Consider the following 24255-nt stretch of genomic DNA (forward strand, 5'->3'; position numbering starts at 1 on the left):
AGACATGGATGGACCTAGAGACTGTCATACAGAGTGAAGTGAGTCACAAAGAGAAAAACAAATATCGTATATTAACACATATATGTGGACTGTAGAAAAATGGTACAAATCAACCAGTTTGCAAGGCAGAAATAGAGACACAGATGTAGAGAACAAACATATGGACACTAAGTGGGGAGAGCGGGGAGGGTGGAGGGGGGAATGAATTGGGAGATTGGGATACCAAATTGTACACTCTAAATATATGCAGTTTATTGTAAAAAATTAAAAATTAAAATAAATAAATAAATAAATAAAATGGTTTGCCTATTTATTTACTTTTGATTGATTGATTGATTGATTGGCTATGTTGGGCTTTGGTTGCTGTGTGCGGGCTTTCTCTAGTTGCAGCGAGCGGGGGCTACTCTTCACTGCAGTGTGCAGGCTTTGCGGTGCGTGGGCTTCTCAGTGCGGTGTCTTCTCTTGTTGGGGAGCACAGGCTCTAGGCACGAGGGCTCAGTAGTTGTGGCTCAATGGCTTAGCTGCTCTGTGGGCATGTGGGATCTTCCTGGACCAGGGATTGAACCCATGTCCCTTGCATTGGCAGGTGGATTCTAAAACATTGTGCCACCAGGGAAGCCCCCTCCAAATATTTTTGAATACATACCTTCTCCTTTCCAAATTCACTGCCATTGCTTAAGCTTAATTTTTAAACAATATTTCAAAGGCTTCCTAATCTGACTTCACATCTTAAAATCCTACAAGCAAAGTTATCTTCCTAACATTCAGATCGAACCATGTCACCAACATACATAAAAATAAAGTTCTTATGTATTCAATAAAAAGCACATTTGATCTGATTTTCTAGTCAAATCTTCCATCATCCTTTCTCTTGAACTTTATAGTGGAGTAACACTGAATCACTGGTAATCCCAAGAAACACAATTATCTCTATTTATCCACTATCTCCTCTGTTTTACTGCTTTCGCATGTTAAAATTTGCATCAATTAGAAAAGTCACTTTCAGACCCTAATACTGGCCCCAACTGTCATTTCTATGAATATTTCCCTTTAATCCCCTAGAACAGCTGACGGAATCAGCTACTTCCTCCTCTTCTAGTTCCTTTTTTTTTTTTTTTTTCTTCTAGTTCTTAAGCTTACACACATCCTTAATTGAATGTTATACTGCATTGGTATATCTGATTACATTTTATTTGTCTCTTACTGGACAAGAGGCTCCCTAACCACAAGGACTGTATTTTAGTCACCTGTGTATCTGCAGTGTCTAGCATAGGGTCCAGCAGATAGTGAATTCTCAATATTTGTCAAATGGAATTGACCTGAATTCTGCCTTAAGACTGAAATCTGAAAGCAGATGCTACACGAAGCTGCTTCCCAGAGAGGTCTAAAATACTGACATGTTTGTATTTTTTGAATGTAGAAAGAACTCCCCGATCGTTACAGGCCTTGGATGGAAATTGCCAACAGACTTCCTCACCTGATTGAAAATCATCAGCTTCGAGCTCAAGTGAATGAGGTATAACGTTTTGCATTCTTCTCCTTAACCCCTTCTCGCTACCCTATTTTCATCCTCACACCACTTTCCTTTCTCAACATTGTAGAAGTGGCTCAGCTGACCAATCACTGGTGTTGCGTTTATCCACAAAACTAAAACTGTCTCCCCTTTCATAATTAGCAGAATGACGCTTGCTTCTTACTTCTGCTACGAGAAGTATGTTTCCCTGAAATTTCCAGAGTCTGCACGGAACAATTCTTGGAACACATTGAGCTCTCAATACGTGTTTGTTTTAAAAAAGGAAAAGAATCTGATTGACAATTGTCAGGAAACTGATGGATAAGATCTAGCTGGGGAAGCACAGGCTTGGAAATTCTCAGTGTCCTCAGGCCAAGCCACAGGGTCAGGCTCCCCCCTCTCCCTCCCCCCCCCCCCCCCCCCGCCCCCGCCGAGTGTAGCCACATCATTTACTGTCCGGGTTACAGAATAGCTGAGCCAAAAGACTTTTTCAGTTAGAAAGTCAGGGTTGGCAGACTCTGCAGAAATCATTTATGTCTGTAATTGCCACATATGAGACAAGATGAGCAATGTCTCCCCAAAGTATGGAAGGGATGGTGAAACTTTTTGGTCCTGGGAGAACTGACAAGACCCTACGGGAATAAGAAGAAGGTGTTATAGGAAGAACATAGATTTTGACTCAGGAAGACCTGAGTTGGACTCCTGGTATTATTACTTAGTTGCTATAAACCTTGAACAAGTTACTTAACAGGTTACGTGTTTTGTTTCCACATTTAAAAAGTGGGAGAAATTCAGGGCCCCTAGAATTGTTGTGAAAACTAAATAACTTTTGCAACAGTCGCTTCATATTTCCTGCCACATGACCATGTTCAATATATATATATATTTATACTTCCCTCTGCTCTTTTCTCCATCTTAGTCTCACTGGTTTGGCGTGTCATGTGATTCTAGAGATATAAGAGGTTTACCCCTCCAAAATTCTTCTTCACTGACATGCATATTTCATGTCTGTAATTACACATTCATTTAAAAATACTCATTGAATGCCTGTTAAGTGCAGGCACAAGGTTTAAACCCCCATAAGAAATGCAAGACACTGTCTTCGGTGTCTGTGAAGATGGCAAACTAAGCCTAAGAATTTATTTTCCTGCTGCCTAAAGTCTCATTAATATGACCAAAGAAATACAAAAAGAAGAAAAAAAGGAGATATCTGAGTGAGGTAAAGCAAGAGAAATGATGGAATAAAAACCTTAAGGATTTTTGTACCATGTTAAGCAAATTATATCAGATCCAGAAATAAGTCTACAATATGGATGCCAAGGATTGAACTAAAGCAAAAACAAGACCCCTGAGCCTCCCTCTCCCATCTCAGAGTAACAGGCACAGAGGCAAGGGGCCGTGTGCAGGAAGGCAGATTCAAGTTCAATGTGTCAACGTCACAGTCCTCTGTACCAGGCTGTCCTCGGGCTTTATGTGACTCAACCTCCGTAAGTGAAGTGAAGGACTTGTTGGACTGGTGGTTCTCATATGTTAAATGTCAGTGAGGAAAGGCCAGGAGTGTCCAGCTAATTTCTGGTCACTGTACACATGGGCATGGGGGATACAGCTCAGTACAGCAATGGAATTAATCCCCTAACATTTCTACTGGGTTGAATAGTTTCTCTCCAGAAATCGTGTCAACTTGGAACCTGTGAAGGAGACCTCATTTGGAAGTAGGGTCTTCACAGTTGTCATCAAATTAAATAAGGTCATGTGTGTTGTATTAGGGTGCATTCTATGTCCAATAGGGCTGGTGTGTTTAGAGTAAGAGGGAAATTTGGACACAAAGACACAGATACACAGGTTAGAATATCATGTGAAGACAGAGGCAGAGACTGGGGTGATGCGTCTACAAGCCCTTGAAGTATCCCAAGAATTGCTGGCAACACCCAAAACTAGGACAGAAACAGGAAACAGATTCTCTCCCCAGAGCCTCCAGAACGAACAAACCTCACAAACATCTTTAATTTCCGACTTTCATCCCCCAGAACTGTGAGAGCATAAATTTCTGTTGTGTTCATTGGTTGAGGTAGCCCTAGGAAACTAATATAACACTCATGGCCAGTCTCTATGCTTCTAATTAGTTGTAAAACAACAAACTGGATAAAACCACTCTTCAGACATCACCACCACAGACGAAGACTGAATCAGTTGGAAAACTGCCATGAGAAGCAAATGCTATGGCTTCCAGGCCCACACAGGGAGCTACAGACAAACATTTGTCCTCTTGAGTCTCTTACTTGGTGCAGACAACACAGAAAGTGAATTTATACTTCTAATCTCACAGCAGCTGCAGGCCAACCACCTTGCTCTTAGAAAGCCCCCAAGGCCCCATCCATATCTTAGTAAAACCAACAAATGGACAAACAAAAGCTTGTAAATTGGCTTGGGCTCAACCATTTTCTTCCAGGAAGGGTCCCCCTTCTCCATCCCCATGTGACAAAACACTGCAAATAACTGACTGATTCACAGGAAACTCTACAAAAGGAAATGTGGAAGTATTCTGGAAACACGATAAGGGAAGCTATATTAGCTACTAATTCTGATAACCCCGACCTCCATTCCTGAACGTGAATGGATAACTCCAAATGACCCAGCGATGTGAAGAGAATAAGCAAAGGAAGAGGAAGAGACAGGACATTTAGCCCCTGATGAAAGCCAAAAGATGAGATCAATGCTTTTAAAAACTGAATTAATGTCTTCAGTATATGCACTTCATAAAAATAAGTAAAGTTGCTCTGTAAAAGGCACTATTGGAAAGCAAAGAAATAAACAAATAAAAAGCTCAGTATAAATCTGAACAAATGAGGGAAATGATGATTATAGAAAAATAATGGTGATTTAGGGACTCTCCAGAAAGGCTTTTCCCTTGGAAAGCACAAAGGGATTAAAGAAACACCAGCATCAGAAAAATGAAAGTATATGAAAAAGAGAAGTAGAGGATCCAAATTCCACAAAACAGAGGTCTCACAAGCAGACTAGGATGGGTGGAGGAAAAGCAAAGCATTTTTTAAAAAATTTTTTTTAAAAAATAAATGAATCTGTTTATTTGTGATTCCAGAACAAGCAAAGTGAATTATGATGGGGGTGGCCTCTGCAGTGGGGGGGAGGGCATGACTGCACAGGGGCCTGAGGAAACTTTCTTGGGGACAACAATGTTCTAAGACTTGATATTCATGATGGTCCATCTATACAGTTCTCAAAACACATCAGTCTGGACCTCCAAGATGGGTTTTTTCTTTTCCTTTTTTTTTTTTTAACTTTTATTGAGATATAATTGACATACAATAAACTGCATATATTTAAAGTGTACAATTTGATATTTTTTTCTTATTAGTAATGTATATATGGCAATCCCAATCTCCCAGTTCATCCCACCCTAACCCCCTGGCCCCCCAAAAGCAAAGCTTTAAGCATGTAAAAACAAAAATTTTCAGATCTTATGAAAGATGGGAGTATCTCTATCAGAAAGACAATGGGGGTGGGGGGCCACCCAGGGATATCCTGGTGAAACTTCAAATTTTCTAGAATAAGAGGAAAGTTTTGCAAGTCTTAATCAGGAAGGAATAAAAATTAAACTAGGTCACTTACAGAGAAACACAGGACTATTTATCTATGATAGTAAGTACTAAAAGGCAATTTAACACCCATCGGAACAGCTAAAATTTTTTAAAAATCTGGCAATATCAAACACATCAAACACTGATGAGGATATATACCGAAAGAGACTCTCCTTCACATTGCTGATAGGAATGCAAAATAGCCTGGCAGAATCTTTTAAAGTCAAACATTGACTTACCATATGACCCAGCAATCACATTCCTAAGGATTTACCCAAGTAAACTGAAAATTTATGTTCCTGGAAAAGCTTGTGTGTAAATGATCACCTAAACCAGAAACCACCAAGATGTCCCTCAACAGGGGAATGGTTAAACTGAGTACAATGGCCTGAATGTTTGTCTGGTCCCCAAATTCATATGCTGAAGTCCTAATCCCCAATGTGATGGTGTGAGGAGGTGGGGCCTTTGGAGGGGTGTATTAGAGTTTTCCCAAGAAACAGAACCAATGGGAGTTACAGAGATATATAAAAAGGAGGGATTGACTCACATGATTACAGAGGCTGAGAAGTCCCACAGTCTGCCACCTGCAAGTCAGAGGCCCAGGAAAGCTGAGAACCAGGGAACCCAGTGGTGCAAGTTCCAGTCCAAGTCTGAAGATCCAAGAACTAGGAGTGCTAATGTTTGGGACCAGGGGAAGACGGCTGTCCCAGATCAAGCAGCAAGCACTTTTCTGTTTTCTCCACTTTTTTGTTCTATTCAGGCCCTAAGTGTGGTGAATGATGCCACCTGAATTGGTGAGGGCAATGTTCTTTACTCAGTCTCACAACCGCTTCCAGAATCTCTTCCAGAAACATCCCCAAAATAATGTTTACCAGCTATCTCGGCATCCCTTAGCCTAGTCAAGTTGACACATCAAATTGACCAACACAGAAGATAACTAGGTCATGAGAGAAGGATGGGCTATTCATAAACGGGATGGGTGCCCTTATAAAAGTGACCCCAGGGCTCCCTGGTCCTCTTTTGCTGTCATGTGAGGATGCAACAAGAAGACAGCAAGATGGTTTGCACCCGAGCCCAACCATGCTGGCACCCTCATCTTGGACTTCCAGCTTCCAAAATTGCAAGAATTCAATTTCCATTGTTTATAAGCCATCTAGTCTATGGTACTTTGTGACAGCAATCTGAACGAAGACAGTGAGTGGTATTCATACATTGGGATGCTATTCAGTGGCAGAAATGAATAAGCTATTGATTTCTTCAACAATAGGGAGGAACCTTAAATACATTTTGCTAAATGAAATGTGTCAGAACCAAAAGGTTACGTACTGTATGACTCCATTCACTGTGACATTCTGAAGAAGGCAAAACTATAAGGATAGGACCCAGATTACCAAGGACTGAGGAGGAATGATTACTAAAGGGGGTTCAAGATGATGTAACTGTTTTGCATGGTACTCAGGTGGTGGATACATGAGTCTATGCATTTGTGAAACCCACAGAATTGTACGTCATAGAGAGTGAAGTGTATGCACGTTTTAAAATATTAACCAGGATGTTGGGAAATGCTGGGTTGGAATGCAGGCAATGACAGGTGACTCTAACTGTACCACAGATGCATGGCATTACTTCACAGAAGAGGGTGGGGAAAGGAGGCGGCCCAGGTTACTAAGGAAAATGACATTGTGACTAGAGTCTACAAGGTTGAATTAAAAAAGAACCATTAGTAATCACTGTGCTCTAGTGGGTGAACTTATTTTTTAAAGCGGTACAATTGAACAATTCTGAAACTGTGTGTGTGTGTGTGTACACATACATATATATTGGATTGGCCAAAAACTTCATTCGGTTGGTGAATATGTTGTTCAGTAAAGTTCTTCATGAAAATGAAAAATATCTTTAATTTTTACCTAAAACCGAACAAATTTTTGGCCGACCCAACGTTAGATTGAACAAATAAGTAAAAGAATGGTGGATGATATTTCACGGTCAGAGATGAAAGTTATAAATTAGCAAGGGGGGAAGACAAGGTCAACCCATGACACCAGGTTAGAGCTGGAGACATCTGACATGTTTAGCATTTAGCATCATTTATATCTACGATGCCAAAAGGTGTGTGTATATATATATATATACACTTTGTGGATATATAGATGGCTAAATAAATATACTTGGATAAACATTATATGTATGTGTATGTAATATTTGTACATGTACACACACACATTTCCTAGCTTTGTCCACTGTGAGGATCTAGAAGCAGTGGCATTCCAGTAGCAAAGAGCAAACCCAGTGCCCATTTATTGGAAGTCTTCTCCAAAAAATGGAACAAGGGCTTCTTGGAGAAAGAGCTGATTATAAATCTGGAACAAGGTAAAATAAAAGGTAATCCCAAAACATCTTGGGACCCTGTTCCTTTACCTTGAGGCTGCTCTGTAGGTAGCCAATAGCCACTCACAGCTACTGAGTACTTGAAATGTGGTCAGGACAAATTGACATGTAAGATATTCACTGAATTTTGAAGACTTACTATAAAAGGAGAGTGTAAAAATCTAGATTTTTTAAACTTATTTATTTATTTATTTATTGGCTGCAGTGGGTCTTCGTTGCTGCACATGAGCTTTCTCTAGTTGCGGTGAGTGTGAGCTACTCGTGGATGTGGTGCGTGGGCTTCTCTTATTGGGGAGCACGAGCTCTAATTGCGTGGGCTTCAGTAGTTGTGGTGCATGGGCTCAGTAGTTGTGGTTCACGGGCTCTAGAACACAGGCTCAGTAATTGCGGTGCTCTGGCTTCGTTGCTCAGAGGCATGTGGGATCTTCCTGGACCAGGGCTTGAACCCGAGTCCCCTACATTGGCAGGCAGATTCTCAACAACTGCACCACCAAGGAAGCCCCAAAATCTCGATATTTTTAATATTACATGTTAGCATTTTGCATATATTGACCTAAATAAAATGATATTAAAACTGATTCCACCTGGGTTTTTTGTTGTTGTTGTTGTTTGGTTTGTTTGTTTTTGTTTTTGCTATTTTTAAAATGTGGCTGATAGAAAATGTAAAATTAAGCGTGTGGCTCTCATACTTCTATCAGGCAGTGCTGACTTCAGAGGACAGGGCTGTGGTTGGGAGAACTGAACTAGCACCCTGGCTCAGTCCCTCCTGGCTCAGTGACCTTGGACAGATATCTGACCCTCTCTGACCCTCCTGTAGGTTTGGGGGAAGGTGGAGTACCAACCTGCTTGGGCAGCGTTTAGCATCATGCCTTGGCCACTTTAGTAATTGCCTTAGAATAGGAACTGAATACATAACTGTGGTTATAATTCTCAGGCTGGTTCCTGTTAAAATGCAGCATCTCAGCAATCCCTCCAGCGCGCACACACACACACACACACACACACACACACACACACACGCACGAACGCACCCACTCGCCCAAGGCACCGAATTCCGCGACTCGATCTCAGAGCCAATTTTTTGAAAGGCTGCCCCCTAGCGGACAGCCGGGGAAGGATTCCCGTCGGGGAGGCTGCCCCACGGGCTGCCTGGCGCTGGGCGGGAGAAGCCACGGTCTTAGCCCACTCATCATTCACGCGAGCCCGGAGCTTAAAGAGATACACACATCCACTGCCGCCCCTTCGCCCCTTCTGGCGCTTCGGACCCTGGAGAGGGGCCCCTAGGAAGATCTAGATGAGACAGTGTCTAGAGCTAGGGAAGGATGGAGGACGGAGGAACCCCGAAGGGGATGTGCAGGGAAGCTGGAGCTCAGAGGTTGTGGATGTCAACCGAGACCGGCATGCCTGGCCCGGGCAAAACTGAGGAACGGGTAATATTTGCTTAGGTAGGGCTGTCAGTAATAACTCACTTGTGTACAGGGTGTTGCTTTCAATGACAGCATCACCTTTACAACTCCCTATGATGCATCTTGACGAGGAGGGAGCGAGTGAGAAGACCTAGCCAGGGTCACCGGGAGTGTTTGGACAAGGACTGAACAACCTTTTGGCCCCACTCAGCCATCTCCCTTTGGGGTTTGGTCAGATTCCTAACTCCACTGGCCTCCTTATACCTGTTTACCTACGAATTAAACAGAAAGAGTAACGCCCCTGTTTACCTACGAATTAAACAGTGAGAGTAACACCCACAGCAGCAGGACTGTTATTAGGGCTAAATGGTACCCATTAAGCAGAGGTGCTTTGATAAGGCAGGATTGTAAAAGTTGCCCTGGGAGACTCCCGTTTAATAAATGATGTCAGTCTTGGAACAGAGTTACTCTAGAACACTAAACAAGCTGTCACTGCAGTGATGGCGACCAGTGTCCGGCACAACATGGGAACAATTTGGGGGCTTGCGTGGGGTGTAGGTGCTTGGTGAACAATGTCACCTGGGATACCTCCTCTACTGCAGTGTCCTAAGATCAGGGCAGAAATGGCTGTGTGTGGATCCCCTTCACTGAAATATAACCCACCCCTTACACCAGAAGAACCCTTCAAGTCACCCCTGCACGCATCACACCCTTGCAACTGGTAATCTCTGGAAATTCTCTTGAACAGATGCCCCTCCTGAACTGCCAGTTCCTCACGGGTTACCGGGAACGGCGCCTGGCACACCTGGTCCTGAGCTTTATTACCATGGGGTACGTCTGGCAGGATGGAGAGACGCAGCCCAAAGAGGTAGGGACAAAGGGATGACTGTCTCATCACCTGGCAGGGCTGCTGCACCTGGAGTACGCTCTCTGCACTGTTTGCCTGGAAAATGGGTCCTTTCTTGTTCTTTCCTTTGAGTCTCAGATGAAGGAAGGGCAAAGGGCCCATTTAGATGAAAGACCTTTTCCATCCCTGCCCAGGAGGTTAATTTTCTTTAGAACTGGTAGCCCTTTCATTAGTTTTTGAATCTTTTTTTTTTTTTTTCTGGCACTCACTCGCTTCCAAGAATTGTGAAGAGTCACATTTGAAGTCAAGTCCTGAGATGTCATAAAAACAATGACTTCCATTTTACATTTACATTCTGTGCTCTTATACACATCCGTCGTAATCGCAGTCAATGTTCACAATCCCATGAGGTAAGTGCAGCAATGCTGTGCCCATTTTACAGACAGCTGATGACTGTTAAATCCTTGCCCAAGCTCACATAGCAAGTTCGTAGAAAATCTAGGGCCACAGCTCAGACTGTCTGATTTTTCTGCAGAGATGCACATTACCATTTATAGCACTAATCATTTTTTTAAAATGTTGCTTGCTATCTGTCGTGGTCCAAGCGCAGGTTGGGAAAGAATTTCCAGGCACAAGGCAGAATGTAAGGAAGATAGAGTTTATTACAGAGAAAGAATGCTGTAAAGACAGCGGGACGACTTCCAGGCAGACCAGGGAAAACTGACCCTCTGGTGGGCTCACAGCCAACTTTTATAACCCCGAGACAAAGAAAATTCCTGCTAGGAAAATGGCGCTAGTTGATTGGTCAGTGCGCCAAAGGCAACAGGTGTCATTAGGTAATATGCTAGGGTCCTGTATGATGAATACCTTCCCTAATATGGGGTCTGGTTATTGGCTAGCCCAAGTTGTAAGTCAAAGATTACTATGGGGGTTGAGATAACTCCAGAATTTGGTTGCTATGAGGGTCGAGTTAACTCTGAAATCTTGTGACTTTGGTGTAGGGCTCCACGCTGTCTACCAAATATTGGTCTGTCTCTTAATAATTCACATAAATCTCTTCTGAATTTTTGCATGCCTTTTTTGAGTTTCCTTCTGAACCTTGGGAAGTGAAATCTTTGAGTTCCAAACTGCAGTATAAACTATTGTTAGTTTCATTTTTTTATAAATGGATGTTTTTCAGAAATCAGGGTGTTACCCTTGTTCCAGTACTGCTTGAGTAAGCAGCCTGTACTTATTTTGTTTCCTTGATTGATCTTTCTCTCTTGAGTAAATACAGGAGACTCCCAGTGAGACATGGAAACTGAGAAAGGAGAGACGAAAAAAGCATAGAGCTGCTTCAGACTCTTAACTTTTAAGGGTCATGTGTCTGATGTTGAAAAGTTTGAGGTCTAGGCACATACGACAGGACATCCCAATGGGTTTCCCTCCCCTTTCTGTTCTCCAGACCATAATCCTCTATCAGGGGAAGGGGTAGGAGCCCCCTGTCACCCATTCCACCTCCCCACTCCCCCCACCCTCAACCCCCCTCCCCCACCCCCCCACCCCTGCCTCGGGCTAACTCTCTTTTTAAAAAAAAAATAAATTTATTTATTTATTTTATTGGCTGTGTTGGGTCTTTGTTGCTGCACATGGGCTTTCCCTAGTTATGGCGAGAGGGGGCTACTCTTCGTTGCGGTGCACAGGCTCCTCGTTGTGGTGGCCTCTCTTGTTGCTGAGCACCGGCTCTAGGCATATGGGCTTCAGTAGCTGTGGCACACAGGCTCAGTAGCTGTGGCTCACAGGCTCTAGAGCACAGGCTCAATAGTTGTGGGGCATGGGCTTAGTTGCTCCACAGCATGTGGGATCTTCCTGGGGCAGGTATCAAACCCGTGTCCCCTGCATTGGCAGGTGGATTCCCAACCACTGTGCCACCTAGGAAGTCCCTCAGGCCATCTCTTACTTTCTTTGTATCTCCTGCTTCCCTAGGGAAGTTGGCCTTAGGTTGGAATTTGAAAACTCTTTAAAGCTCTTTACTGTTTTCCACCTGAGAAACAGTTCTATCCCAAGTCTCTCTAAAAATCTAAGGGGAAAGAAAAGCAGAAGCTGGACTTCTTTAAATAGATTAAGGGGAAGGAAAATGGAAGTGGGAGAGAGAAAGCATAAGAATGTTATTTTGGATCTAGAATAATCTAATCCGTGGTTAGAGACCCCCACCCCCACCCCCATGGGTCCAAGTAGTTTTTCTGAAATTTTGGGCAGATAGGGTTTTTTAGAGTAGTCCTCAGGTAACTCAGAGGTTGAATGGGGACTATCTTGAGGTGACTTACTTGAAGCTGTTATTGCATTTGATGAAGTGTTGAATCCTTCCCATCCTTCTCCCTGACACACACACACACACACACACGTGTGTATACAAACACATACACATATATGCTCCTAAAACTAAGACTATACACAAAAGCACACATATATCTAGATATCTTCATCTATCTACATCTATCTATCTATCTGGAGACATATACACAGAGAGAGAGATTTTTTTTCCCACTGCTAATCAACTCAGCCCCAATTCATGCTTAAACATTTGCTCATGCCTTCTCCCCACGGTCAATTTTCAGAGATGATTTTACATTATGTGTGTACGTGTGTATTCCAATTTTGTAATTTTCACGTATATTTCAGACCATACCCATAAATAATATATCCACTAGGTTGTTAACAGAATAAATATGAGTGAGATGTGTGTACAAGGATCACTTAGATAATTCCAGTTTTACCCCCGGTTGTTTCTCTACCACAAGATTGTCAGAATAAAAGACAGATTGCTGCCTCCACTGCATTCTTTCTAGAATGCGCTAATTGTCTGGGTTTATTCCTGCAAGGTTCTGCCGAGAAACCTTGCCCTTCCCTTTGTCGAGGTCTCCAGGAGCCTGGGGCTCCCTCCTATTCTGCTTCACGCAGACTTGGTTCTGGCCAACTGGACTGTGAGGAACCCGGGAAGGTAAGACCGGAAGAGGGTGCTTGGGATTTGAACAGATTAAAACCGGGCAAGGGAGAGTCTTGTGACTTTTCCTTTTCTCTGCTGGAGAAGTCCAGGCTTTGCCAGCTATTTGGGGATTAGAGGTGCTCATACTTATTTCCTGATTTATGGAGCCAGAGAAGGGGTGAACTTGAACACAAACTCAAAAGTCACAGCCCAGGAGTTTCCTCTCAACCCACTCTGAATACATTGGGGCCGGAAATTACAAACATATAAAAGGAGCAAGATCAATGGTCAGGTTGGCCACCAGCTAAATGTTCTGGAGCTGTTGTATAAATTGAGATCTGTCTCACTCTTTGTCACACCGAGGCCTGTAGAGGAAGAAAACTTTGCCCTTCTTCCCATGTAGGCTCCTTAGCTGGTTTAATAATCAAATTGACATAAGATAGATGAACAGGAGAGAAACAAATTTAATATGGTACATATTGGAGCCCATGAAAATATGAGACTGGAAGATGTGACTAAAGCAGGCGGCTTGTATACCTTCTAGACAGGAAGCAATCCATTTGTGAAGAATTGAGAAAACACAGGGATTTAGGCTTGGGGTAGCTAATTAGGAAAGAAGTAACAAGATTTGTTTATACAGATTTCTCAGCCCTGCTATCCTATCCCTGGTGATAAGGCTGTCTTTGTACCTCCTGGTACAGGGAGATTACTTTCCTACTTTCAAGGGTACCAAGAGGTCAGAGTATTCTTTTGGCACCTGCTGTTTCTCCAGTAGCTTTTTTTAAAAAAATTAATTAATTTATTTATTTATCAGCTGTGTTGGGTCTTCGTTGCTTCTCAGTGCAGTGGCTTCTCTTGTTGCAGAGCATGGGCTCTAGGTGCACAGGCTTCAGCAGTTGCAGCTCACAGGCTCTAGAGCACAGACTCAGTAGTTGTGGCACACGGGCTTAGTTGCTCCGAGGCATGTGGGATCTTCCCAGCCCAAGGCTCGAACCCGTGTCCCCTGCATTGGCAGGTGGATTCTTAACCACTGCGCCACCAGGGAGGCCTTCAAGTAGCTTTAATTCAAAATAATCAATACACCAAAGTGGCATATTTGGGGTGGTGTTTTCTGCTGCCCTCAGGCCCATCGTCTAGTCACAACCCGTGACATCCAACCAATGCACGATGTGTGTGTGTCTGCATGGGCATTTGTACACAAATGTGCATGTCTGTGTCCACGTGACCCCAGAAGACATGCCAAGTTTGCAAACTGATTTGTTCTTTTCTTTTTCTTTCCTTTTGTCAATAACTGAAATTGGACTAGACCCCTGGAAATAAGGTAAGTTCTCAGAAAACCTTCACTCACGGTAGGATCTTTGCTAACTGTAAAAGCTTACAATAAAACAAAAACAAAAACAAAAAAGAAAGTATAGCAAATTGTATGTATAGTATATACAGCATATAAAAATGCATGAAAAAAAATACTAGGAGGAAATGTGCACTTAAATCAACAGCCCAAAAGTTAACAGCAGTTTCCTCTGCTTTGTAGAGATTAAGGGATTAATTTTCTTTACTATATTTTCCAACTTGTACACAATAAAACAAGTAAAATGCAATGCAAGAAAAGCAAAAAAAAAAAAAAAAAAACCAAAGTCCCAAAACATCAGAACTTCACCAGTTCTCTAATTCTCCGTGATTTTTTTCTAAGAACTTTTATTGAGATACAATTGACATACAATAAACTGCATATATTTAAAGCATACAATTATATATATATTTTTCCTATTAGTAATGTATATATGGCAATCCCAATCTTCCAATTCATTCCCCCCCAAGCTCCGTGATTTTTTGAAGTCAAATAATTTGAAAAAGATCTCTGGTCTCACCATAACTTCTATGAAAGGACAAACGCAGGCTGTGGTTGCTACAGCTGCAGAATCCTTTTACATAGACTGGAGCTCGTGGGGCAAGTCTGGTCCAGACATTCTTAGGCTCCTGTTTCCCCAGAGAGCACAGTTAACCTCTAAGTGGACGTCGCCTCTCCCATCACCAAACCTCAACTCAAGAGAGGGACTCAGTATAAAAGCTGTAGCTCAGAAGATGGAGAGATGAAGGGTGAAGACACCATTTCCCACACTAGTGTAACTCTGCTAAAACTGTGGGGGCCCCTGACTGAGTTTTCTTTTGTGTTTGTTTTTCATCTCTTCTCCTGTTTAAAATGTTAGAGGCAGAAGTGATTCATGGACTGAAGTTCTATGTTTTGTAGACTGGATCCACCTCTGGGGTGTCTGAATCCAAGTGATAACAGGTCATTTAAGGGTGATCCCTCTACAATTGTCTTCAGCTTTCACTATTATAATACAGAATCTGGGGGAAAATAAAAGACAGATTAGAGAGAGCCCTAACCTGAGTTATGAAACTGTTCTCAACCAGGTCCAGGGATTAACCAGCTGGATGAACCTGGGGAAGCAATTTTGCTTCTTTGGATCATAGTTTTCTGTCTGTAGAAAAGGAGCAAAGAATTAGCTGTTGCCTGTGGTCACTGTGCTCAAAGACACTGTGCTCCTAACAGGAAGGGTGTGATGGGCCCTAGACTGGCCCTGTGAAGAATCAGCCCTACTTGTCCACTCATGCCTTAGCGATTCCATGGAGGGGATGGTCTGGGACCATCGGGGCCATGCCAGACTTAGGGAGTCCTCAGGTCAGGTGAACCTGGGCTGGAGCAGATCTGTCTCTTTCCTTCCTGAATGTTGCTGGAGTGAAGATGCTCATTGTCCGGCTGCCCTACAGAGAGGAGAATGTCAACCTCTGGTTCCACCTTGACTAGCAGTTACCTGACCCTGAGGCCACCGCTGGGCTGTGCGTACTCACCGTGTCCAAACCTTTCTAACCATGTGGTCATCTCCCTCCCAAGGAACTTGGACACCATTGTCTCATTCCCTGGGGGAGAAAGCCTGCGTGGTTTTGTACTCGTGACTGTTTTGGTGGAAAAAGCAGCCGTACCTGGGATTAAGGTATCTTCCCACTCATAGCACTTTTTTTCTTTTCTAAATGGGAAATCAGTCGGAGCTTTACGTCCCACTCAGGCCCTTTCCCTGCAGTGAATTAATCAATAGAGACCTTGTTTTACTTGGTTAGTTGAGCAAAGAGAGATATCTAAGTTCTGGCCCACAAAGGTATCTCCCTTTCCTCAACTACTGTAAAACGTAGAGTTGACCGTTTGCCCATCAACAAACAGGAATTGTTCTAGGCAATGGGAGATCTGGGGGAATAAGACAGACATTGCTCTGGCCTCCACAGAGGCTCAGGATCCAGTGGAGGAAGGTGGATTGGTGTAGGGAGTAAAAAGGAAAAAGGTGCAGTGTCTCATGAAAAGATGTCTAAAACCTAATTTAGACTTGAAGGGTTGGACAAAGCTTTCCAAGGGGAACGACAGGTCTGAAAGTTAATATCTGAGTAATGTAGACGAATTAAGCAGAGAGAGAGACAGAGAGAGATGCTGACATCTGGCAGAGGGAACTGCCATGCAAAGGCTCTGAGTTAAAACAAACCATCCTTGAAATTACCTAGCCCTGGGTGGGGGGTTGTAAACTTGAATTCCTTTAGGGCTCAGGGAGGTCCCAGAAAGGTCAGGTGTCTGCCAGATAATCCATGCCCTGACTAAAGATACTGAAGTTAGATTTCTGGCTTTCCTACCACCGTCCCTGGTAAACATATTTTGGGTGCCTTCTGTGTCTACAGTGGGGGGACCAGACTGGGCTATAATTACTATAGCTCCCTCCTTCACTTTCAGAAGTGAAACCATGTGGTCACTTTCCTTCTCTTCCATGTATTTATTCCATGGAAATATACAGAATAAAATGCTGATCTTCCACATATAAGTTGGATTAAGTCAAGACGGCCAATGAAGGGGCTCTGAGCTGAGGGCTCCACGGATTCGATCTGATTTTCTATAAGACAGAGCTCAGGGGTGAGGGTGTTCTGTTTCAAGATGCAGGAGTAGAAAGAACCCTGGTGCAAGATAACTCCAGAAGGAAGGAGGAAAATGACAGAGGGAGGCCCCTGAGAGGGACAAGAAGTAGCAGCCGGTGGAAAGATCCAGAAAGATCTAACTAGGTCCATCCGGGAGGTGACCAGAGAGATTCTCCCCTCAGGAAGACCTTACGGCAGATCTGGTTTGGGAGCACTTCCAAGGGGAGCCCTGCTACACGGTCTGGCAGGCAGAGGGCTGCCCTTCCTGGACTGCCCAGCTCTGAGGCTCACTGCATCTCAGTGGACCTTCAGTGAATGCTAGTGCGCTGAATTACTGAATCTCGTCCCCAGGCCCTCATTCAGGCAGTGAATGCCATGTCACAGCCCAGCTCGGACTCCCTGCTCCAAGCCCTGCAACAACTGAGGCTCTCCATCCAGGACCTCACCAGAGCCTTGGGACAGATGCACGGTACGGGGCTATGGAAGGCTGAGGGCTCTGCTTGGGGGGAAAGGGCCTGGAGGCTGGACAACCTCCTTGAGATGGCACTCCTGTGGTAGCTTTGTTTTTGTTTATTTTTATAAATTTATTTATTTATTGGCTGCGTTTGGGTCTTTGTTGCTGCACACGGGCTTTCTCTAGCTGTGGCGAGTGGGGGCTACTCTTCATTGTGGTGCGTGGCCTCCTCATTGCGATGGCTTCTCTCGTGGCAGAGCATGGGCTCTAGGCGAGGGCTTCAGTAGTTGCAGCACATGGGCTCAGTAGTTGTGGCTCACGGGCTTAGTTGCTTCACGGCATGTGGGATCTTCCCCGACCAGGGATTGAACCCCTGTCCCCTGCATTGGCAGGCAGATTCTTAACCACTGTGCCACCTAGGAAGTCCCTTGTGTTAGCTTTGTTTTAAAATAACCCACTCACACTATTGGAAAAAGATCTCTCAGTTGGCTGAGAGAGTCTCCCGGTTTAGTCTTTCTATTTTCTTGTGATGAGGGTAATTTCCCCTCTTGGATGGTCATGTATTTCTTTGTGAGTTGAGGTCTTGCATGAAGTTTGGGGGGAGAGGAGGGGGCACACAACACAGCTTGTGCAGCACCTGCTTTATCCTGCGATGGCCCGGGTACTCCAGAACATGAGGTTTCTTCAGTTCTCCTCTGTGGCCAGTGCAGGGCTGTGTTATCAGGGGTGTGGCCACTTAAGGGGCCCACCCTTCTGGCACTTGGTTACATATTACTCTGGTAACTGCATTCCTATCCAAAGTCCGGGCAGCTCTTCAACTTCTTCTAGCAGAAGAATCTCAAAACCTTCAGGGGGAAAATAGGTGTGACTTGTTTAACAAGGAAAAGGCAACTAAGTATCAGTTCCCCTAAGGACCTCAATGGAAAACAAAACAGATTCTGGAAAAAGAGCATTTATAAGAAACAGGAGAGGAGGGAGGGAGCCCCAGACGGGGTGTTACTCAGCTTTATGACTCTTCATGGAAAGGGTAGATTTGTCAACCCAGAGCCTGTGAGAAGTCCATCTGAAGTCACAGCGTTACATATTCTTTCCATTCAATGCTTCTGTTTTACACATTAAATTTACATCTCATTTCCCTGAACTTTAATTTTAAAGCCCTCCCCATCACATCAGTAGCTCTCCTGCCAAACAAGCCCTCCCGACTTAGTGAGCTGGATTTTAGTTTTGCCAAGTTGCCCTGAGTTTATTACTCAGGATGTCAAGGCCACTAGAGGGACGTTGCTAGGTGTCTTCAGATTGTACAGATGAGCAGATGTGTGTGGTTTGGAAGGTCACAGGAGGCTCTTCACCCTGTCACAGGGCATGTCGCAATAAGGTGGCACAGCCCTGTCGGGCTCTCACATGTTTCCCTAGTACTCATTTTCAAAGTCACTGATTCAGCCAGGCCAACCCTGATGCTTTCTCCATCACCCTTTGCAGGAGGTCTGATGGCCCGGGTGACGGGGTGATTTCCTTTGTGTCCCCCAAAGGCAGATTTTCCCATGCAGACATCATGTATTTTCAAGGTTTCACCCCTAGTCACTGCAGTGAAATAGATGAATGTCTCAGCCCACAGTTTTCAAAAACGGCCAAAACGGCATCGTCCATCCTCTAGGCTCCTTTACAATGTGGCCTGGATACTCCTCTCACCCAAGGGTGGCGCCCGTGTCCTGGCTTGTGACGCAGGCGCGCTTGTGGCATGCTCGTGACCAGTAGGACTCAGCGGAAGGGACACTGCCTGACTTCCCAGACAAGACTAGAAAAAGTGATGCAGCTGCCGCCTTGTATACTGCCGCCAGGTAAAAAGTCCACCTACTCTGGGACCACCATGGCTGTGAATGAGGCTACTGAAAGACACAGAGAGGTCAAGTGTAGGTGTTCCAGTTGGCCCCTGGCACAGGGGTGAGTAAGTCTGCAGATGAGTCTTAAGCTCCCACTTTCCAGGCATCCTCAGGCTTCAGTCTCCTCAGCTGAGGACCCGACCTCTGTGACGCAGAGACAAGCCAGCTCCACTGTGTCCCGTCCTAATTCCTGCCCTGCAGAGTCCACGAGCGTGATACCATGGTTATTGGATGCCACTGAGCTTGGAGTGGCGTGTTACGTAGCCATAGTAACCAGGAAAGTGAAATTATAAAGATGATAACATAATAGAAACTGCAAGGTGCAGAGAATCACACAGATTTTTCACTCATTGATTGTGGTTTATGGTTGTTGAATTTCTTCTGCCTGATGAATAGAGCTCAGCTGCACTGCTTTCCTCCCCCAAATGGAGCTTAGCCAAAGATGCCTTCTTTCTGAGCCCAACTTTACCACCAGTTGTGTACTTCCTTCCTCCATAAACACCTCCTTTCCAGAAATGTTCAAAGTCAAGCCTGAAGATGTGCCCGAGACAGAGGAGAAAGTCCCCTTTTATTTTAGGGCTGCAGTTCGCATATCTGAGGACCACCATGTGGTGACCTTAGTCACTAGGTCTTTATCCAGCTCATATAGGATTTCTACCCTACAGTTTTACCCAGTTCTCACTGTTGACTGGAAAAGAAAACCAGACAGCTCTATTTCCATAGCCTGACTGCCCACAAGGCAGTAGTGCATCACCACACCATACACATGGACCATATCTCAACACACACGGCTGTGTCTCTATACGGAACACCTGCAGGGCTGGGGTCTAGCACTCCTGTTTTGGTGGTAAACAGAGAATTCAACCAGGTCCAATCTTTGGGCACTGTTGGAAGGCCAAAATATGTTCTGACTTTAAATACGTTCCGACTTTTCAAGCATCCAAAGTATGTCTGGATTTCAAACACATGTTTTTTTGTTCCCTGAGTTAATTTTCTCAGAAAGCTGAGAAGTGATTTTCTCTCTGAAATGCTGTGAAAATTGTTGCCTTGTATTTTCTTCGGAATCAACACAATTTCCAGCTTATGCTTGGTAGCTGTAGGGATTTTTCTTTTATTAGTGATGAGGAGGCAAAGTACTTTCTTCTAACAGTTGGGTATGTGTGAACTCTGCTGTCATCCCCTTCTGGTTAGTTCACTTAATTTTGTCTAAGACATTTTCCTTCTTAACTTGTGAACTTGTTTTCTCTAAACCCAGTTGGAGGGACATCCCCCGGAGGTCCCGTGGTTAAGACTCTGTGCTTCCACTGAAAGGGGCACAGGTTCAGTCCCTGGTTGGGGAACTAAGATCCCTCATGCCGAGAAGCATGGCCAAAAATAAAAAATAAAAAAATAAATAAAAAATAAAAAATTAGGAAATAAAATACAATTTTAAAACAAACAAAAATATACCCAACTGGAAAAGAATTCACACTGGATTTCTTCTCTTCAAGTGCCACATGATAATATGACCAAGTTCACGTTTCTAAAGGTGTTTTCACTCATGAACTAGTGACACACAGAAATCTGAATATACCCAAGTCATCCGAGCCACCATCTCTTACCTTAAATCCAATCTCATCCAGCGAGGGCATCAAATCTGGAGGCAAGCCCACACATACGTACATAGGATGTTTAAGAGTTTTACAAATCTTCACAGAGGATTTCTTAGGGCTCTAATGGGGAACATACGTCGCACATCATACATCAAAGATATCTAAAAATCTACAATGATCATCATTGTTTTATATGGTGATGGTTCACTCAGATTTGCTTATATATTTATAATCTTCTTCGCACCTCATGCCTTTGTACATATCTATTTTTTTGCCTGTAGAATTTCCTCTGGTGAGAGTCTATTGCTGGTAAACTCTCTCATTTAAAAATTGCCTTATTTTTCTATTTATTTATTTATTGTGACTTTTTTATTTTTATATTTCTTTCTTTCTTACATTTTTGATCACGACTGTATTCTTAGATGTTGACTAGATCAGTACAATAGCTTCTGGTTTCCACTGTCGTGACTGAGACGTCCGCTTTCCGTCTGTCACTTGCCTATCTTTTTCCCCTGTCTACTTTGTTTTTATCTGTCTGTCTTCTGTGTTGTTCAGTGTATTACCCTTAGACCTCTTTATGCTTCTTTAATTGCACAAAGATGATTCATCACCCTGGAAAGTCCTCAGCCACTGAATCCTCACAACTGCCGGCCTCACCCCCTCTGTCTCTCCCACTGGAACTTTAACGGCAGATGTTAGACCCTTCCACACTGCCCTCCGTTTTCCTAAAATCTTGCTATTGTTTTCCACCTCTTTATTTCTCTGTGCTGCTTTCTGGATTCATTCTTCTGATCTAATTAAATCATTCACTCTTCAGTGCTTGTAATCTGCTGTTAAATGCATACGGTGAACACGTTGTTTTATTTTTCATTTCCAAAAGCTGTATTTTATTCTTTTTGAATCTGTTGGTTTCCTTTTTGTAATTTTCTGTTCTCTGTAGGTATTTGCCAGCTTGTTTAAACATGGGAAGGGTGGTTGTTTTATAAAGAGTAGGTGATAAGTGTGGTAATTTCGATATTTGAAACTCAGTTCTGTTTCCTTTTTTTTCTCCCTTTTTTCTTTTTTCAGTTCTCATGATGGTGGTCACGTTTTTTTCTATGCTTGATTCTTTTTTTTACCTTGTAATGTTTATTGTCCTTTCAACATCATTTGTAGGCAGGCGTCTGGGATGAGGATAGAGACATATTTGTATTTGGTTTTTCCTGTTTCTTTGGAACTCTAAAATTCTGGATCAAGTAAGGGCCCACGTACCAGTAGGGCACTTGAACTTGAACTAAAAATGTGCCAGAAAACGGTCCCGACTTTTCAGGGACAGATTTCTTTTTTGTAATCCTGTTTTGCTTGGTGTCATAGTTAGTTCTAATTCTGTCTCCTGTGGCAAGCGGGGGGTGAGGGGACGGGGGAGAAGGGGGCTCTGATTCACACAGAAGTTGAGCATAAAGGCTTTTGGGGCTCCCTGGATAATGTGAGGAGAGTCTGGTGTAAAATTCCTCACTGAGGCTGGGACCAGGGCTCCAGTCATACAGAGAAGCCACTAAACCAGAGCCTACATGAATCTGGACTGGCAAATGCTTTCAGGGAAAAGTACCCCTGCTGATCTTGTTTTCTGGCTCCCTGGGTCTCTGCTTTCCCTTGCATTTTTGCTTGGTGGTTCCCTGCTGTCTTTTACATTCTATGATTGCCTTTAGGTTGTTTTCATATTTATCCAGCTTCTTTTGTTGTTTTCAGTGTAAGGATAAGTCCAACTAAAATACCATTCCATTACCACAAAGGGAAGCTCTTTCTGTAGTGCAGTTTTCATCTCTTCCTTTCCTGTGTTCCCACTGTCACTTCCTCTGCACCTGGCTGCCATCGTCTCCTGCCAGGACTCCTCTCATCTGCCCTTTACCAAGTCTAATCCATGCTCTGCGCAGAAGCCTGAATCAACTTTTCAGAGTGCAAATCAGGTTGCATCACTTTAACTCTTAAAATTCTCCAGTCTCTCTCCTGGCACAGTCCAATATGGTAAACTCCAGCCACACATGGCCACTGAATTCTTGCTATATATGGCCAGGGTGACTAAGGAACTAAATTTTTAATTGTATCTAATTTCAATTAATTGAAATTAAAATTAAAAAGCTGAAGCAGTGTAAAATACTTTTCTGTTAGACACAGCTTTATTGTTAGCAAGATTACCTTTCACTTAATTGTTGAAAATTCAGCATCCAAATTAAAATGCACTCTAAGTACGAAATAAATTTTAAGTCTATAAGAGTATACACAGGATGTCAAATAATTATTTTTTAAAACCGCATTAGTAATTTTTATATCAATTACATACTGAAATGATAATATTTTGGATATTTGGAGGTAACTAAAATATAATCAATATGAATTTTTCCTTTTTTTTACCTTTGGAAATATGACTACTAGAAAGTTTAAAACCACATGTGTCCATTACGTTAGATCTCAACAGAAAGCACTAGTATATCCATTTTTCTAAGGATAGGGCCACAATCTTTAAACTATTCTGCAAGACGCAACATGAACCGACCCCAGGCTATTTTAATTTTACTTTATTTCACATCATCTTTCCCTTCACTTATTCTTTCCGACACTAGCTTTTAGTTCCTGAAAAGAACTTTTTCCACTTCAAGACCTGTGTGCGCACTATTCCTTCTGCTTCAGACCTTCTTCCCAACGCACCCTCTGCCTACTTAACTCATACTTACACTCAGATTTAAGCCCTGGTCTCTCCAGGCATATAATGCTGCTTAAACCCTGTCAGCAACGCTCCTAAACCCAGGAGTGGGGCAAGGGACGGAGCAGTGACAGGGACAGAAGAAATACACAAGCGTCCCCAAGGAGAAGGGCTGAGGGGTTGGCAGAGCGGGTGTGATCCGAGGCAGGAGGAAGGGTCGGGGTGTATGTATGATGTCAAAGCTGGTTGAAAAAAATCATGATGCCTCTGATAAAGATCTGTTATGTGGAAGATTGAGTCAAGGTCTGCTTGGTCAGCAGATTGATTTTCAAAGTAAATAGGGAACACGGGGAAAGGAAGTGATACTTGCTTTGAAACATGTCACATTTAAGATGATGGGGAGACATCTAGTGGAAATACCTGGCTTTAAAAGTGGGAATGACACAAAAAAGATACAGTTTGGTTGCCAAGTCCATAAGATGTATAGTTCAATTATGCAGCTACAGGGCTTTGTTTTAAGTGTCAGTAGAGGGGCATTGACTGCATTACCTACCTGAATGGGACCAGAGGGAACATTAAAATATTTTCATGTGAAACTATTGCAGTGATTTTGGGTCTGTGGTTTTAACACTGACCCAAAGCAGGGATTTGCTGAGTTTTGTTTTGTTTAAAGGCCACTCCTCAGTATAAAACCTAAATCCCTGCCCCTGAAAAGTTGAAAAAGCAAGCTTCCTTAGGTTTTCCAAGCAAAACAAAAGTAATGCTTATCAGAAAAAGTTCCCGAGATGAGAGGGAACTAATCAAAGGCAGACGTGTTTTTTCTTGAGATTCACTTAGATTGAAAAGAGCCAGACACTTGACCAAAATGTTTCCTGTTTTTCTGAACAACAACAGCAACAAGTTTGAAGACCTCTAGCTCCAGCCAATACACGCACCTGGGCTTGGCCATCAGGGCAGAAGCTGCAGTCCATGGGGTC

General features: G+C 43.3%; 1 protein-coding gene across 1 annotated transcript in view; it reads left to right on the top strand.

Annotated features, from left to right (window-relative positions):
- Window positions 1–24255, top strand: part of IDO2 (indoleamine 2,3-dioxygenase 2) — a 53021-nt gene that overhangs the window by 15822 nt on the left and 12944 nt on the right. The window contains exons 2-7 of the mRNA XM_057697968.1: window positions 1421–1516; window positions 9655–9774; window positions 12615–12733; window positions 14025–14039; window positions 15615–15714; window positions 17024–17141. Coding sequence (XP_057553951.1) covers window positions 1421–1516; window positions 9655–9774; window positions 12615–12733; window positions 14025–14039; window positions 15615–15714; window positions 17024–17141 — 568 coding nt within the window. The remainder of the gene's footprint in view (window positions 1–1420; window positions 1517–9654; window positions 9775–12614; window positions 12734–14024; window positions 14040–15614; window positions 15715–17023; window positions 17142–24255) is intronic.

Source organism: Hippopotamus amphibius, chromosome 10 (assembly GCF_030028045.1).
Source record: "Hippopotamus amphibius kiboko isolate mHipAmp2 chromosome 10, mHipAmp2.hap2, whole genome shotgun sequence".
Classification (NCBI taxonomy): Eukaryota; Metazoa; Chordata; class Mammalia; order Artiodactyla; family Hippopotamidae; genus Hippopotamus; species Hippopotamus amphibius.